This window comes from Toxotes jaculatrix, chromosome 21, assembly GCF_017976425.1.
Source record: "Toxotes jaculatrix isolate fToxJac2 chromosome 21, fToxJac2.pri, whole genome shotgun sequence".
NCBI lineage: Eukaryota > Metazoa > Chordata > Actinopteri > Toxotidae > Toxotes > Toxotes jaculatrix.
The window spans coordinates 10,747,460-10,765,908 of NC_054414.1; the positions used below are offsets into that span (position 1 = coordinate 10,747,460).

General features: G+C 41.4%; 3 protein-coding genes across 4 annotated transcripts; all 3 read left to right on the plus strand.

The window, feature by feature from the left end:
• Positions 1–190: 190 nt before the first annotated feature.
• On the plus strand, positions 191–3,108 carry LOC121200914 (sesquipedalian-1-like). 2 transcript variants are annotated; one of them, XM_041066409.1, is made up of 4 exons: positions 191–256; positions 731–825; positions 1,303–1,606; positions 2,474–3,108. In XM_041066409.1, exons 2-4 carry the CDS (start codon positions 745–747, stop codon positions 2,902–2,904), a joined length of 816 nt encoding a protein of 271 aa, XP_040922343.1. In that variant the 5' UTR covers positions 191–256; positions 731–744; the 3' UTR covers positions 2,905–3,108. The 2 variants fall into 2 exon arrangements, with proteins under 2 accessions (XP_040922343.1, XP_040922344.1); XM_041066410.1 differs by having other exon boundaries at positions 240–256; positions 702–825.
• A 2,050-nt stretch (positions 3,109–5,158) lies between these two features.
• On the plus strand, positions 5,159–8,483 carry mylpfb (myosin light chain, phosphorylatable, fast skeletal muscle b). The gene is made up of 6 exons (XM_041066890.1): positions 5,159–5,262; positions 5,937–6,035; positions 7,196–7,376; positions 7,573–7,651; positions 7,748–7,796; positions 7,897–8,483. The coding sequence occupies exons 1-6, from the start codon at positions 5,260–5,262 to the stop codon at positions 7,999–8,001; spliced, it is 516 nt and encodes a 171-aa protein (XP_040922824.1). The 5' UTR covers positions 5,159–5,259; the 3' UTR covers positions 8,002–8,483.
• A 1,527-nt stretch (positions 8,484–10,010) lies between these two features.
• Positions 10,011–16,102, plus strand: pgap3 (post-GPI attachment to proteins phospholipase 3). The gene is made up of 8 exons (XM_041066889.1): positions 10,011–10,417; positions 11,298–11,395; positions 11,614–11,766; positions 11,851–11,913; positions 12,748–12,809; positions 13,084–13,220; positions 13,448–13,652; positions 13,818–16,102. The coding sequence occupies exons 1-8, from the start codon at positions 10,147–10,149 to the stop codon at positions 13,879–13,881; spliced, it is 1,053 nt and encodes a 350-aa protein (XP_040922823.1). The 5' UTR covers positions 10,011–10,146; the 3' UTR covers positions 13,882–16,102.
• Positions 16,103–18,449: the final 2,347 nt, after the last annotated feature.

The following is an 18,449-nucleotide window of genomic DNA, read 5'->3' on the forward strand; positions in this document are numbered from 1 at the left end:
TTTTGCATGAGAAACACTTTTTTTTTTAATGTGTCTTTTATTAAAAGAACTGGAGTGGCGCCACTGAAACAGAAACTAGCACTGATGAGGTGCATTAATTGTTTAATTATCGTGCAGCTGAGGTTGTTGTGCACAAACAGCTGTTTGCGTTGTTGACGTGGAGCTGCCCTCACCTATAGCAACCAGGAAGTGACTGACACACACACACTGTGGGAGCTGAACTGGGAACTGAAACACATTTACACACTTCAGAAAGGTGAGTGAACAGGGGCCATGTGCACGGAGAAACTTTCCGGCCTCGCAGTTTCTCAACTTTAATTGTTGAAACCGGAGTTCACGATGTTGCGTTATTATTGTGAGGCACATACGCATTTTAAGACGTTACCGCCTTCAAAGCAAGCGGAGAGTTGTTAATGGCGGGTCGGTTTGGCTCGTCTCCAGCGAAATATAAAACTTTTATTAAACTGTATGTAACTCCTTGTCGTACAAAAGGAGCTTGACTGTTTTAAAACTGTTAAGTGTGGAACAAGTTGTGGGGTTATTTCCTTGTCACAACGCGGAAAAGCGCTAAAATGGCCCACAGACACGAAACGTGTGTCAAACATTAAAGCCGTTTAATATCAGTTCTCCTTTAACATGCAAACATGGTAATAAATGTGGAAGTAAAAGCTGAATTATATTCGTTTGTTTTCTTTGGTGAGTGTGTGTGTTGTGGTTCTGTTTTGGGCAGCCTGTGATGTTGAAATGAAGATTGATGAAAAAATTGTCACCTATTTTGAATCTTGCAACTCACCTGTGGACAAGGAGGGGTACTTGTACAAGAAGGTAAGACACTGAACAAGTCAGATTTGTGGGGTAGTTGATGATAACTATATTCAGATATTATATTAATGTTTAAAAATATTCCATTCCTTATAAATTTTGTCATTGCTTTCAATATGTTTTATATAATTGTATTTTATTTTGTAATTATCTTTTTTTTTTTACTGGTTTTATAATGAGTTTGTCATCATTGTCCTAATAATATAAGAATATATGTGTAGCACCTTTTAAAACAAAGCTCCAAAGTGTTTTACACGTGACAGTAAGATTAAGCTCTTACAACACTTTTTTAAAAGTAATAACATTTTGAATTTCTAAACACAGAAAAACATAAAAAAAAAAAAAAAACTTCTTCTTTTTGGTGTTCACTTTTTTTTGGTGTATCTGTAGTTTCATGACACTCAGTAAGTCATTAATTTTGCCAAAGCTGTTGTGTAAGAAATTGAGTGAAGGAGTCAGTAACACACGATTGTCACACAGGGTGAGATAAAGACTTCCTATCAGAAGCGCTGGTTTGTGCTGAAGGGGAACCTCCTCTTCTACAAGGACCGGCCCGCTGACCGAGACCTGATTGGAGTGATTGTTCTGGAGGGCTGCACCGTCCAGCTGTGCGAGTCCGAGGAGCAGTTCGCCTTCTCGTTGGTGTGGAGTGAGCCGGGCCTGCGAACTTACAAGTTTGCTGCAGAGGACGAGGCCAGTCAGGAGAGCTGGGTCAAAGCCCTGCTCTCGGCCAACCACAGCTACCTGGCCCTGCTCGTGATGGACATGGAGAAGAAGTACAGAGGTGAGAGACAGAAAAGCAGGGTGTCTTTATTTCTGTGCGTGAAAGAGAGCAGGCTTTGTTCTGCAGAGCAGCTGTGAGAGACGTTGCATCACTGCATCGCGTTAACTGCTCCACATCAGATACCATGAGCATCGTGGTACACGGTTATAATCTGATAACATCTGCCACATCATTGCAAATACAGTAACTCAAGTTTGTAATGATCTGAGACTTTGTCAGAGAGAGGTTAATTCAACTCTGCAGTAGTTTTTGAAGGTATAGCTTGTGGTTTTGTTGTATTTGATTGTAATGCATTGTAAGATATAGATGGTGTTTTGTCATCTTCTGTATGTGGGGCAGGGAATGAAAACCAGCTAATAAACAACAACACAAACTGAAGCCTAATAAAAAAAAAAAAAAAAATAGTTGAATCAACTCCTCTCTGATGATGACTCAACAGATTGAACATGATAAGCTTAACAAAGGCTGGTTTTACTCCAGGGTTATTTAAATATAATACAGTCTTCGTTTGCATGCATGTGCTGTTATGGTGTTTATTGTAGTATAAAGCAATTAAGTTACTCATTGGCCTTAATGGGTGAGGGTAATTTTGACTAACTGGAGACTCAAATACCTATTTTTTTTAAGGCAGAGAAAAGAATGAGAATTTGCTAAAGTGTCTGTCGACATAAACATTGTGCAAGCTGCACAGTTCGGCCAGTTTTTTCCTTTTGGTTTTACAGCTTTGCTAGAAAATAAAATGCTTACTCTAAAACACTCATCTGCCAAATTAATGCATAATGCATATAAGCAACTCAAGTCTTTCTGTTGTTGTAACTTGGGCTGTCTGGTTATTATCTATTCCTCTGTTTTTTTCTGTTTCCTCAGACACATTAGGTGCATTCTCCAGTGAACCATCCAACGCTTTTGTCATGCCCAATTTCAACACCACAGAGGCAGGACATCCTGCAGCCTATCAGAGAACGCAAACTTCGACTGTGCCTACGTATCTAGCGCCACCTGCGGGAGCAGGTTCCAGTCTGAGCTCCAATCCAATGCTTCAGGCTCCGACTGTTTCATCCAAAACAGCTAGTAAGAGATCACCCAAACTGTGGCCCAAGAGAAATGCAAATGTGGTGCCTATTAACACCCCTGCTCCACCCATGGGGGAGTGGTCAGGGGTCTGCTTTGGCACCATGGAGGACTTTAGTAAACTGCATGAAGATTTTGGAAAAGAAGTCAAGGAACTGATTGCTAATTGGTCAAAAAGAGGACAAGGAGGCGAAAATGTTCAGGAAGAAAATTTAATACATTTTTGATAATAAATGTGTTGAAACCACTACATTGAATTCCAGTGACCATGGCTGCATTGCAAAGCTACTATGTAAATAGGAACAAGAAGTACAAAGATATTGTCATGATGTATTTAAGATTTATCTGTATATATTTGCAGTTGAAGAGCAAACTGTTTCTTTTTTACTTATCTTGCCATTGCGTCATTAAATGATCTGTGATCTACTGCTTTATTGACATATGTTCCTTGACATATCTTCCAACAGTCCCGGACCCAAAAATATATTCATTTTACAGTGATATAAAACAGGGAAATGTAGCAAATCCTTCCATGTGAGAACCCAGTAACAGTTTAGTATATTTTGACCTTTTTTTGCTTGAAAAATAACTGGTAAGTAAAATTTACCCAGACGTTTGATACCAGCTTTCTTGACTAGACCAGTTTTTGTTTTTAATACTAAAAAAGCATTGAGGTTAGATGCAGGCCCTATTTATCAGTAATCAGATGTTATTGATCTCTTAATTATCAAATTGGTCTGTATGCCAGTGAATTAAAATTCCAAACCACTTTCAATGTAAAGAAGACAAGTGATTGTGTGGGTACAAAAAAAAGGATACCAGTTGTATTAGGGCAAAGCAGGCCTAGAAGGGTGAAGTCTGTCGAATTTTAGAAGAGTCAAAATGGCTGAGAAAGAGAATGGCAGGGGGAGGCAGAGCTATTTCAGTCTGTACAGCTGTCTTGTTTTTACGGTCTTTGACAGAGCTTGGTCTCTTTCTCCCTCCGTCTCTCTCTCTCTTTTCACCTTTAGTCCTACACTTGAAGTGGCGGCTTTTCTGTGTTGCTTCCCTCTTCACATAGGATTTCATTTTTGATTGCTTCTCTGCGAATAACAATTCTCTGATTTCAAATATTCTGTGTCAGGATGTTGGATCAGATAAAAATCACCAAACAGAATATTACAAAACTGGCAAAGAAACATTTGTTCCTTCGGAAAAATTAGGTCATATTTTGCCACTTGAAATACTAGGCCTGCTAACGACTGAAGACGCAGTATCAGTTCACGTTGGTGCTGGATCCCAATACATACCTTAGCTGTTCAGTGGCGTGATTGATGGCAGCCTATGTAGCTCATATATGGAGTTAGGTGGGTGGGCCACTGTCCTCCTATTCTAAAGTAACTATACTGGGAACATCTAGGAGCATCCCAAATTAGTGCATCCATGATGGGAAAGCAACCCCTATAGTCAAATCATCATTTGCTGTTTCCCATCACAGATGGGACTAATTATCACAGAAACAGACATTCAGAGGTCCTGCTATAAAAGACAGAATTGAAGCTTGTGAAAACTCTGTCACATGCTGTGAAACTTAATTCTTGTTGACATTTATTTTGTTTTTTCAATCTGTATATGGCATTTTGCACTTCTACAGGTGGATAAAAATGAAAAAGAAACCAACAGGCTGACTGTAGAAGTCTGAATGTACTGTATGCGAAACATTTTATAGGTCTGGTTTTTTTTGTGTGTCCTGTGTGGTCTGTGTTTTCGCAGAGTATTTCCTCTCTCTTGTGTCAGTATTAAAGAGCTGTTTACGGTCCTCATTGATGCAAGGACACTGTTTCTAAAGGCCTAGTAGTCGAGTGTCATTACTGGAGCTGGACCAATGTCCATCAGCCAACTGTTTTTAAGTTTCATGACTGTTTATAAACCCTGCTGGCCACTACCGATCTGATAGTGGGCACAAACCGGAGACCAAACCTATCATTTAGACAGGTGATGATTTTAGGATATGCTAACTGCAAATACACGATGGCACTTTGGACAGCTAAAGGCTGTTAATTAATGGAAAGCGTTGGTCAGGTCGATGGCAGGATAACCATCCCATCTGTGGGTATATCAAGAGACTAAAACAGCAATAGCCTCCCGCTTTACAGTACACTGGGTTTTATTGTCTCGCAGCGGATAGAAAAGAAACAAAAATAGCCACAACAAAGACTCTCAGTATGTCAGGAAGAAGAAGAAGGGTACGGGGACAGCTCAGTTGCCCCTCAGCATGTCCTATTTGTCAGTTTGGCCATATTAGTCCACAGATGACACTAAAGTCAGGCCTGTGTGTTGGCATTGAATTCACCTCATTCCAAGACTCCTGGGACCTATTTTGGAGCACCGGTAAGCTGATCTGTCCTGCCACCTCCTCGCTCCTCCCTCTTTCTCTTACTTTCCCTCAGCTCTGTTTTCCTGCCAAACCTGATGGTGTGGCTAAAGTTAGCCCCCTGTGGGCTAGTATATAAGGCCCCAAGGGTCCACTGCTTACATGTCAGTCACATCGGCTTGGCGTAGGCTTCTCTTCTTGACCAACAACAACCCCACAAACTTGAGAGATGGTGAGTGTGGCCATGTTCCTTGGAAATACAGTCTCTAGGGAACTAGGATCTTGTCTACACTAATCTGATGAGATGAGAGCATCACTGATGCATTTGCTATCTGGATTACCAACATCCCATGAAGTGAAACTGTGGGAGTCTTTTAAGATGAGCCTCCCGAACTGTGGATGTGGACCCAGTGTTACTTTTATCTGCTGGTTTGAGCTGAAGTTTGGCTAACATCTCAATCCTTAAGCAGGATGAAATACTAAAATGCAATCTGTTTGGGGATCATTGTCTTATGCTTATAGTCCCCGAAGCACTTTACCCAAAACGGAGTGATGTAAAATGGGAAGATTTCTTTTGTAAGAAAAAAAAATCACCTCTTAACAAAAATGTGTGATTCTGCATTTGGCAGAATCCAATATGCAGAGTAATTTAATAATATTTGTGTTGGATCATTTTTAATTGTATTTTAGTAATATGGAATTTGGATGTAGAAGGAACTAAAATCTGCAGTTAAGAAGTCCTTTATGTCCTTTATGTAGGTGCCAGAGGGCACCTTTGACAGTCCTTATATATATATGTATATGTATATATATATATATATATATATATATATATAAAATCAGTTTGTTTGGTTGATGTTTTGTTTGTTTGTTTGAAGTGTGTTTTACCTTTTCATCCTTTTCCAGGCACCCAAGAAGGCCAAGAGGAGGCAGCAGCAGGGTGAGGGTGGATCCTCCAATGTGTTCTCCATGTTTGAGCAGAGCCAGATCCAGGAGTACAAGGAGGTAACATTTTCTTCATCACATCTCATGCACTTCAAAGCTTTCTAGTAGTAAGATTTGAGGTCCTTCTAGGCCATGTGAGAACAGGGATATTTGGCAGCTCTCATATAACTGATGACTCCGCGTGTCATTTGACCTCAAAGGTAGACCTGATCATTTTTGGCAGCATGACAGCAAAAATGTCCTCATCAGCATGACAGGAAAGTAAATCTGAGCTTTTCTGATGACAGCAGCTACCTCTCCCCTGTGGTAGCTCAGTAAGCCTCCTCAGAGGCTCGAAACACTCGCTCTGTGACCCCACTGGAATGCCGCCCAGCAGCTGGCGGACAGTAATATTAATCAAAGCGGGAAAGAGGGGCTCGACATAGAAAGAAGAAAAAAAAATACAAGGATCCAACATTAGATCCACCTAGATGGATCTAATGTTGAGTCTCCACTTTGGGAATAATTGTTGTTTTGCTGCCTCAAGAAAATTTTTCATAATATCTGAGGATGTAGCACTTTCAAGCAAATAAATGTCATTGTTTGATTACAAAAATCAGGAGTCTCACTGGGGACTTCTGTCAGTGTACAGCTAGAAATGCAAGCAAATACAATGGCTGACTACAGTAGCTTAGCTCACCCTTCAGAGGCATCACAAGGTGAAAGAACATTTGGGACAGGGTCAGAAGATTTAGTCATAAGTCAAAAAGAAGGAAAGGGAGGGGGGCTGACAGCTGTAATCAATACCTTCTCCTTAAATGTCGCAAGGGGCTTGTCTCACATTCCGAGACCATTTTAACACCTTAGAAAGACAAGTGGCCGACCAGCTGCCAAGTCCCAAAAGGTTTCCAATGCCATCTTTGGTTTCACGGGGTGCTACGCCCAGCTATGTGGAAAGAGAAGCGGAGAACAGCTTCCCCATTTACACGTTTATTTTGGCAGACCATGTCACGCAAATAATTATCATAAGCAAGTCTTATGATCAGGACTCGTGAGAAACGTGAGGATCTCAATTTTGATTTTTAATTAGCTGTATTTTAGATGATAGCTTGAGAACTTTTGATTGTCATCTGAGGAGGTGGTGAACCTTTGGTATAGTCAGCCCCCCTTCACCACCCCCTCCAAAACAGATCAAGCATAACTGAATGGTTTTAATACATTACCAAACTGTTCCCCGGCAGGCTTTCACAATCATCGACCAGAACAGAGATGGCATCATCAGCAAGGACGACCTCAGGGACGTGCTGGCTACCATGGGCCAACTGAATGTGAAGAATGAGGAGCTGGAGGCCATGGTGAAGGAGGCCAGCGGTCCCATCAACTTCACTGTTTTCCTGACCATGTTCGGCGAGAAGCTGAAGGGTGTGTTGACACATAGACTTTGCACAAGTTACCCTTGTTCAGTGTTGTCGCTTTTTCTTCTTTCATAAAATATTCAGCACTGCATGGAGTACATTTATTCTCTTATTTACCTAAAACAATTCAGGATTTTTCTTTGAGTTTTTTTTTTTTTTTTTTTCAAAACTCTCAAAACTAATTGACCCATCTTTACTTCTAGGTGCTGATCCCGAGGACGTTATTGTGAGCGCTTTCAAGGTCCTGGACCCCGAGGGCACTGGCTCCATCAAGAAGGAATTGTAAGGGCTTTTACTTTTACTTGCAACTCTCTCAGTTCTTTGTGGCACAATTTTGAATCAGGATGAGCCATCTCATACTTAATTTTCCCTCTCCAGCCTTGAGGAGCTCCTGACCACCCAGTGCGACAGGTTCACCGCTGAGGAGGTGAGCTGATCAGTCTTTGTCTCACTCAGAATTCACATTCTGTCGTTACCTTAAGTTGTTCAGGGTTATAAGTCATTACTGTAATCCCTCCTCTCTGCAGATGACCAACCTGTGGGCTGCCTTCCCCCCTGATGTGGCTGGCAATGTGGACTACAAGAACATCTGCTACGTCATCACACACGGAGAGGAGAAGGAGGAGGAGTAAATCTCCCTTTCTCAAGCTCTCTACCTCCGTTCAAAGCCATACTCTACTCACCATCTACTCACTCCGTCTTCTCCAACACTGTGGCTTCCTTGCACACGCTCGCGCCCTGGTCCACTCTTTCCGCTTGCCAGCTCACTCAAAGACTTGTCTCCTTTATTGAGATACTCAGTGAGAGGACTGAAGGCCGTGGGGGTGTTTGTGTGTGAGTACCAACAGGGGAACATGGGATTATTTTCAATAAAAATAATCTTGTGACACTGAAACACTCTCCCTATCTCTGTCCCTGCCTCTTGTTCCTCCTCCTTTTCCTCCCATCACTCATTCTGTCCTTCTGTGTTAAGGCCAGCAGTGCATGTATCATACCTACGTGCAGCGTGTACGCATATGCAGTCCAGTGTATACCACGGTCAGTCAAAAAAAAAAACAGTCTCTTGGGTGCTGTGGTGCATGCGCAGTCACTTATTTGAAACAAGTAAGCAGCCTGACCCAAGTGGTCTGTTAGTCTTAACCTGACACAGAGTGTTTAATGGATTTGTCCCTTTGTTTGTATCAGAGAGGAGTGCACAGTAAAAGACTGGGAGTAGTGCACTATAATAGTTTCCTTACCCCTCTCTTTTTAAATCTGTCTCTCCCTCTCTAATACACAGGTACAAAAGGAAAAGTTGCAGTGAAAAGAGGAAAGCATGGGGTTTTTTAACTTTAAATCTTGTAAATAGAGAAAGAGATGGTGAAAGATGGTGAGTGGGAGGCAGGAAAGAAATAAACAAAAGTAAAGCATCTTTGTTTTTGACTCTTCTTCCTCCCTCTCACTGCTGTTTCTCTCCTGTTGTTGTGACTGTGTCTGTGTCTCCACTGTAACAAAGAAAGAAGTAAAAATAAAATCCATTATCTTTCGTACAACACCGTGTCTGTTGGTTTAAGTGGGGGTATGGGTGAAAGCAGGCTGACTGTGGACAGCCCTGTAGAGCACTGACTGCGCACTGACTGTAATATGCATATGGTCAAGCATTAGCAAGGTCTGCATAGGGTACTTTCAAATGGCTATTAATAATTGTGGAAAAGTGTTGGTCAAAACTACTGAACTTCAAGGTCTATTCATGGTCCCAGCATATAAAAAAGCAAATATTGTACATCAAGATAAATTCCAGTGACATTTTTATAAAACAAGCCATTTCTCAGATCATTTCTCCACACAGCATCAACTCATGACCCGAAATGTACAGGACAGAGGGACAAAATAAAGAAAGGCAAGTGGCAACTGTGGGAAGTGGCCAACAATGAACAACAGTGACAAATAAGACAGAGAAAATACTTGCATATTCAAAGTAAGAGACATTTCCCATGGCAGGGAAGACAGCAGTTAAAGTTACGCCGAATTCCACACAAATCCAAGACCAATGTTGAAGCCATCAACAGTTCCTTACAAAGTGTACAAGTGTGTTAGAGAAAAATGGCATCAGCATGTGTGTCACCCAAGGTGTTAATGGGGTTTTAATCCTCCCAGATATTAACTTATATTGTGTTTTATTATAGTAATATCTGTTACCATTTGCAGATTATTACTGCTATATAACAACAATAATAATAATAATGATAATAATACTAGTCTGTACTTTAATAAACAAAAAACTAATTCAATATAAAAAATGTATTGATGCGTATGTACCAAGATCTTTTTTTTACGGTCTATGACCAAGATCAATGAATCATGTGACCTAGTGACGTTCTATCCGAAACAGGATGTAAAACTGCTTAAAACAAAACGTTCCGCCTTCAAAATAAAAGTCCACAATATGTCGTAAAAAATACCGGTGCTGAATCTACCAAATAAGTTCGCTAACAAAACATGAATTATTCCTAGAAGCTAAGTGTAGAGGCAGGGTTTATTATAGAGCCATACTACAGCTGTAATTTGTCAGTCGCACCCAGAGACCGTAAGGTCGAACCAAAAGCTTCCCCAAAGCGTTTTATTTTGGAAATGTAAATCGGATACAGTGTGCGAGTGTGAAGCTTGGCCCTGATGAGAGGGCAGGAGAGTGGTGGACGCACAGTACTGTAACTGCAGAACATTTCAGGCCCCGCTTTGTCACTCCAAACTAAGAATGGCCCTGTGGTAATGTGCACCGTCGGCTGTGGGAGCCATCGATGCCGCTGTCCTCCCGCCGTGCCTTTGTGAGTCCTGACGGGCCGAGACCCACCACCATGGCCTCGGCGTTACCCCACTGCACATCTGTCAGACTCCCCGCTCTGGCGACCGTCGCCCTGCTCCTGATGTCGGTGACTACCGTGCAGTCCTCCCAAGGCGACAAGGAGCCGGTTTACCGAGACTGTGTGAAGCAATGTGTCCGGACCAACTGCACCGGAGCTCGACTACGGGGCTTCCAGTCTGCCCAGCCGCAGTACATGGCGCTGACAGGTGAGTGGCTGTTGCTGTTGGCAGGTAAGTTAGGCTAACTTAGCGGGCTAGCACTCTGCCGGTTTTTCAACAGTATTTAGCGATAATATATCCGTAACATTTGCTAGCGGTTTACATTTTACACTTTGTGTTTACTACCGCTGGTGCTGTTTTGTGTGTCACGGTTTTTTGACCCGGCTTATTTTCCTCATCTTTGACGTTTCATGAAACATGTGCTGCCGCTGTCTCTTGAAAGCTGAAAGCCTGTCAGGTTTTTCAGGTTGGACAAGGAGTCACAGAGGGGCCTATTGTAACTCCACCCTCGATCAGTTATGAACAATTGTTAATATCTGTGTGGGATTTAAAGACACAACACACTGGCACACATATCTAATTACAAATTTATTTATGTGTCTTGTTAAGAGGAACCAAATAATCCAGCTCAAACCAACCAGAGAGGATAGACTGAGACTGTAGTGATCACCTTTTCTGTTGCTTCAAATATAAGAACACGTTGTCTGTTAAAACGGTTTCCATCTGTATTTTAATGTTTATAATTTGTACTTAATTATCAGTAAAGAAAACTGAACTAAAGCTGAGTAGTTGTTATTCAGTCAGTGGACAAATAATGAGCATTTCTGATGATCTATTCATTATTTTGCTTAGTTTTTTCCAGTTTATCATAGTAAATGACCTTTCAGGTTATTCTGAGAAACTTTTCACTACTTTTTAATACTTCAGTCTAAACAATTGACCAGTAAATCAAAATTATAATTGGCAGATTAATTGATAATGAAAATAATCATTTGTTACAGCCCTAAAGGGAACCGGTGCCTGTGACCTGTTTTTAATGGCAGGTTTTTCACCCTAAGCTTCTCTCTCTTCGCTCTCTGTGTCACAGGTTGGACATGTCGTGACGACTGTCGCTATCAGTGCATGTGGACCACGGTGGGCCTTTACCAGGCTGAGGGGTACAGAGTCCCACAGTTCCACGGCAAGGTTTGTGTTCATTACAGAGGCCCGTGTGTATATCGCACCAAGCTTAATCACAGAATCTTAATATTCTGTTCACTTAGGTCAATAGATTTTCTAGTTGTTGAAAGTATATATATTTAGACCTGGGAAGAAGAATCACCAAGTGTTTCCATACAAGTTTCATTTTAACCCTTTTGAATGTTGAGAATATGAAATGTTACTGTATGCTTTGTTCCTTGTAGTGGCCATTTGCGCGCTTCCTGTGTTTTGAGGAACCAGCATCTGCTCTGGCCTCTCTGCTTAATGGCCTGGCTTGCCTTCTCATGCTGCTGCGCTATCGGAGCACGGTGCCACGCCAGAGCCCCATGTACCACACCATCAACGCCTTCTCTCTGGTGAGTTGGATTCTCGCAGAAATACACCAGTACTACTCTGTCTTTACATTACTATGTAACAAGACCCTGTCTGTGTTTCTTTAGGTGTCTCTTAATGCCTGGTTCTGGTCCACAGTCTTTCACACCCGGGACACCTATCTCACTGAGGTAATGGATGTTATGTGCTTAGAGTTTCAGTCAACTTGAAGCTGCGTTAAGTAATTTTTGAGTCAACTCAAGAGCTGGCAGTAAGCTGCTCGCTGTTTGTACAGAGCGTTGGTGAGAGCTGTTGGATTTCACTATGCAGACCATCAAACCAAATCAAAGAGCTGAGAGCATCAAAAAGCAACCCTGCTTTTTACGTTCCAGGAAGTCAGATGACTAATGAACTATTATTACAAACGGTTTAAAAAGAAACACAGCTTGATGTGGTTTTATTGTACACCACATGTCAAACTGCTAAAATATCTAGAGCACCTGCTGAGATGGGTGTTTGGCTTTTTTATTGGCCATTGAGTTCATGCATTCATTTTCTATACTGCTTGATCCATCAGGGTTACGGGGGAGCTGGAGCCTATCCCAGCTGACTATGGCCTAGAGGTGTGGTACACCCTGGACTGATCGCTAGTCAATCGCAGGGCCGACACACAAAGACAGACAACCAGAGTAGCCAGTTAACCAAATGTGCAGGTTTTTGGGATTGTGGGAGCAAACCTGAAGAAAACCCACGCAGGCAGGGAGACAGGGAGAACATGCAAACTCCACACAGACCAGACTGTGTTTGAACCTGGAACCCTCTTGCTGTTAGGCGACAGTGCTAACCACCGTGCAGCCCCCCATAGAGATCAACTAATCATTAACATCCTAATGCTGTTGCTGACCAGCCCTCCAGCTGTGTGAGCTATATTTTCTGTACGACAGGCACAAGTTTTTTTTTTTCTCTTGATCTTTGATGTTGATTTCCAATGTCAGTAAATGTCTCTGCATGTTTTTCTCTTTCAGAAAATGGACTATTTCTGTGCGACAGCAGTCATTCTCTACTCAATCTACCTATGCTGCGTCAGGTAAGCTCTAAAATAGGTTTTCCATGTGAACCTGCTTCTGTTGTTGGACAGAAGTTGGAGCTCTAGTAATCACTGATCCTAGCTATCATTTCTGTCTGTTTTTGTTTTCTGGATGAAGTTTTAATATTTCTGGTTAAAAAATAGTGAGTATTTAAATGAGCCCTAATGATTTCCAGAAGCCGGCAAGCATTGAGTAAAAATTGTGCCTGGACAGTCATGTAACATTTTCTCTAATGACATTATTTCTGCTCACACTGTCTCCTCTGTTTGCCAGAACACTGGGTCTGAGGCGACCTGGGGTGTCCAGCATGGTGGGAGTCCTGCTTATCTTGGCCTTTACCTCGCATGTGTCCTACTTGACCTTTGTCAGCTTTGACTACGGCTACAACATGGCTGCTAACGCCACCATCGGTACAGTAGATGCTCCAAAGTCCCATTAAATTATTACATTTGTCTTCACTCTTTAAATGCCAATGGATCCCAAGGAAATCTCACTCCTTTACTCTTATATTGATGCATTTTCTTTTCAGAGTTTATATTTACCCAGCCTCCTCTTTTGTCACTTCATACTCTGCTGCCATATTTCCACCAAACAGCTACTCCCTGACTCTATTATCTCTCCATCTCATCTTTCTCAGGCATGGTAAACCTCCTGTGGTGGCTGTGTTGGTGCTGGCAGAACAGGCGGACCCTGCCATACTGGTGGAAGTGCGGCCTGGTGGTGCTGCTGCTTCATGGTCTGGCCCTGCTGGAGCTGCTAGACTTCCCCCCACTGCTCTGGGTCTTAGATGCTCACGCTGTGTGGCACCTCAGCACCATCCCAGTGCACTTCCTTTTCTACAGGTTCGACTCACTTGCCCCTCCACCCTCTTTGTTTCACAGCTTTACTGAAGAGAAACATTTAAGGAAGTGTTAATGTGTTTAGTGTGTGTGGAAGGAGAGAATATAAAAGGAATACTAATACAGATAAATACCTGATAAATGATCCTTACTTTCTTCTCCTTCCAGTTTCCTGATAGACGACAGCCTCTACTTATTAAACACAGAGAAGATGGGAGTCAAAGTCGAGTAGGAGGAACTCATCGCCTCTTCACCACGCCTACGCCCTCACACCCCTCCAATCAGGGCAGCTGGACACCTGAACACGGAAGTAGCTCAGCCTTCCAGATGACATGCATGACACTACTATAACTTCCATCAAAGCAGCCTTTGTTTACATCTTTCTTGTTTTAAATTTCTTGTATTTATTTTATTTAAATTTTTTTAATTTAAATGACACTTATCACCATTGATGCTTAACTTCAACATTGATTCTGCTTAACTTTGCCTTGTGCTCACATGTGCACTACCATCCTTCTGCCATTTATCACAACTGCAAAACAGGCCGAAGGAAAAAAAGATTTCAGAACCAGTTTTTGACTAGTGACGACGAACAAATGGCAGTTTGCGGTGGCTGACAATAGATGGCACCAAATCACTTGCCAGGCCATCGTGAACCTACTCTGTGTGGTACAGCATGTGTCAGGGTCCATCTGTGCCAAAAGTGGACTGGCGGACACAGAGAGGTGCCCCTTGTGAAGGGGTGGGGGTGGGGGGGTCTGCTAGCAGATTTATCTAGAGAGAGGGGGAAGGGGGTTTATGTTTGGAGGCCATTCTAGCTGACTGTGTTTTTTTTTTCTCTTTTCTCACCATCACACCTTTATTTTTGTGCCTCTGTTGTTTCCATTGCTGCTTTTCTTTCTTATATTCTTCATCATCATCTTAGAATTTTATTTTCTTCTTCATAAGTTGCCTTAGTTGTTTTGATTTCGTTGTTGTTGACCAATTTGTGCTTTATTCTGTTGACAGTTTTGCTTTGATCACTTGATTTTTAATTTGGGTTGGGATATTCCTGATGGTCATAAAATGGAAATATTATTTTCATTCACCTGGATTGCCTTTTAGTGTAAGCGAAAGGAGAAAGTGATTGAGGGTTTTTGTTTTTTTTTTTACATCTAGAGTTTCTAATAAATTCTGGGGTTAGGAGGTGTGTGTGTGTGTGTGTGACAGAGAGAATGAGTGTTTAGGTTTTCATTTGACACCCATTATTTTTGATTTGGTTGCATTTCTGGCTGCAATATTCCTCAAAATGACACCCACACACAACCAGCTGCTTTACAGATAACTGCCCCATCATGTAAAACACTCCACTTCCACCCATGTCTGCCTTACACACTGTATCGGCACCTGCTTGTCAATGAGCAGGTTTCTTCTTTTTTTGTATCAAATATCTTTTATTTTTCTCTCAGCAAAACTCTAATGAACACTCTTGAATTCATACCATGTATGTGTTCACCCCTCAGAGTTCCACTCACATATGTGCACTTTACAGGTGTGTGTGTCTGTGTACACATTTACATGCGTTTCTGTTTGAAATTCTGCCCATGCCTTTGTATTTCTGTATGAGAATGCGAACAATGGCCAGTATGTGTGTACACGTTGCCTTGACTGGACATTGTGTTGTTTTTGCCGTCCTAAACTGAATCACTGTGCGTGTGTGTGTGAGAGCTAGATTGTGCTCGATCCTTTTGTAAAAGTACTGGTGTGTATGTGTGTGTATGTATATGTTGAAGGTTTGCTGCGTGAATGTGTGTGAGATGATGGGTAAATTTAGCTTTGCTGACAGCCTGTGATGGGGGTGGGGGAAGATAGAGGACGAAAGACACGGAGAGGTTGTCATTGGTCTGGGTGGCAAAAAGATTCCTGAAATCACTATAGAAATATTATCCTCATGAGACATGAAACACTTTGTATTACGATTTTATTTGATTGTTGGCCAGCATTGTGTATATTGGTTAATGGTTAATATTGGTTTATATTTACTAACTACTGATACTCACGAAATGGTGTCTGTGGCCCAGTTATGGCAACAAACATCTAAAAAGCAAAAAGAAGAAATGCCCATATGAACAAAATCTCATTTCAGTGTATCACAAAACCATGACCTATTTAAAGCTGCAAATACTTTGTCTGCTGCTGAAAAATTAACTTGCTCAATCATTTCACTTGTATCTGTTTCCAGAGAAATTAGCACTATTAACTTCAGTTTTTGCTCTGTAAATCATTTTGTTTGTTCGTGTCCTTCTTCCTTACTAGTAACCACGTCCCTCCTCTTCCTCCACTCATCTGCTGCCCCCTGCCTGCTGCCCTGTGCACTATCATCTCTCCTACTGAGTGCACTTTCCTCCACCTCACATCGAATATCTGACCAAAAAAACAAAAAAATCTTAATGAAATGGAACAAATAAAAGTATTCTTTGTTGATAAAGAATGGGCCTCTGCTGTGTTTGTTTTCTCTATATGAGACTTGTTTTTTTGTCCTGTAAATGTGATTCTCTTCTCCAGTTATGTGTTTTAGTGGTAAAAGAAGTAGGTAGAAAAAGAGGAACAAAATACTATTACACACCAGTGACTATGAACATGGGAGAAAATTTATGAAAAGAGACAGGAAACTTGCTTTCTAGAAACTCTGTACTTGAGGAAGTGGTATAGTGACTTCAACCAGGTGCTTTCTAAGAACTGAACTTTACCTCATAGTCATCATGGTACTTCCGACACAAACCATCACGAGCTCTGGACCACAGCATCAAAAAAAAAACAAAAAAAACTGGCATGCTTTCCACTGTCAATACAACCTTCAGCCGTTCTTTGCACCTGGGTATATTTCAGGTCTGGTAATCAGTTTTCTCCATGCACAGCTCGTAATTCAGTTCATTTATTCAAAGGCAGTGGTACAAGAAGTATTCAGACCCTTTAGTAATAGCACTACTACAACAATAAGAATACTCCATTACAAGTCAAAATCCCTGCCTACAAACTCCTGCTTATATAAAAGCTCTAGTATTATCAGCTGAGTGTAAATACTAATGTATTAGTACTTGAGTTACATTTAACTGTTGCAGCTGGTGCAATTAATTTTAGCTGCTTTATATACAAGTAGGTGTTGTCCACTGGTTCCCAGTGAAACAAAGTCCTGCTGCACAAATCTGTATTTATTTTTCAGACAACGTGTCTTTGGTGAGACTGATAACAACTCAGGCATCTGAAAAATGACAAAGTACCCTGACTGTTTTTCTGTAAGGAGTCTTGGAAACCGCTAATCTGAGATATAACAATACTACATAACAATACATTGTATTTCATAAACTTATCACTGTTGTTTTACATGAAATAGTAATTTGTAAAATAGCTAGAAACAAAGTGTGACTCCAAAATGAGTGAAATGTGTGATCTGTGGTTCATCCCTCCCCTGTCCCCTGCAGACTGAAGGTCCTGCTGACCTTGTACCATTTGTGCGAGTATTAAATGCACAGATTCTTTGCAGGCTCTCATTATGTCTCTAATATCACCAAGGCACATTCCTCTAGGCCTGTATTTGTTATGCCTGTTGATCTAAGTAAGCAAATCAAACTGTGAGACGATATTAAGTGTCCAAAACAAGCCCTTCTCAGACTGGAAGGACCTATGTTTTTTTGCAGGCTGTGTAGTAGTTGTCCTTGCACTTCTACACAGTATCTCTCACCCACTTGCCGGCCTCCTCGTTCTTCAACAAATGTCAGTGTTTTATGAGTCCCGGACCATTATAGGCAAGTTTTTGCAACCATTCCCATTACGATTTGCCATGGTACAAGTCTATAAGAAAGCTAACGTCTGGGCCATGTTTTGCATTTGCATAGCTTAATTCCAAATGCATACTTTTATGACTGATATGAGGATTTGCATATTTCTACAGAACCAGCAAACTTTATCCAAGACACGATGCTTGAGAACTCCTCGTAAAAACCTGGTTTTATTCATTTTACAGACGTTTACTGCTGAGAAAAATCATAGAAGAAGAATGCTGAATTGGATCCGTCCCTTGAAGGCCACACTGGCACTGAGCTGCAGAAAATGGGCTTATTTTTGTGGGAACCAAACATTTAAACAGGACTGGGATCACTAATCCTTGTCTGGGATTTGTGTTCTGTCTGGCTCAGTGAGTAGCTTTTTGTTGTTTCCTGATAGCTCTGTGCAGTACGTTGGACTCTGACCCTGGCTGCTGTGGGTGGGGAGAGTGGATAGACTGGGATGAATAGAGTTTATTCTTCCTCCTTCAACTCCTGATTTGTGACCGTGAAGGGAAGGGCATGAGAAAAATGAAAGAAATATGAAGATGCTGCAAGATGGCATAGTTAATGGCAAATAATTTCTTTTTTTTTTTTTTAATTCAATGCTGCATATAAATCCATCGGTAAAGTAAACTGAAATTTAAAATCCATAAACATTCTTGAGTTTGCGGGCACAAAGTTTCTGGGGTGAGGTGATGTGTGTGAGTGAACTCTTTAGCCTGGCTGCTCTGGGACATTCTTCCATTAATAAATGACTGATGAAGCCATGAATAATGGCTGTATAGACCATAGGCAGAACTTCCTTTTTATATTACAGTAGGCATGTGTAACCTTGTCTGGTTACACTAAAGCTAGTTCAACTGAGAAACGATAGATTTGGATTTCTTGTGCAGTTGGCAACTGTATGAACCACACCAACCACATCACCACACAATGCATCACATTCATCTGCAATAAACTGTCTAACATGTTTTTCAAAGAATAAAAGTTATGT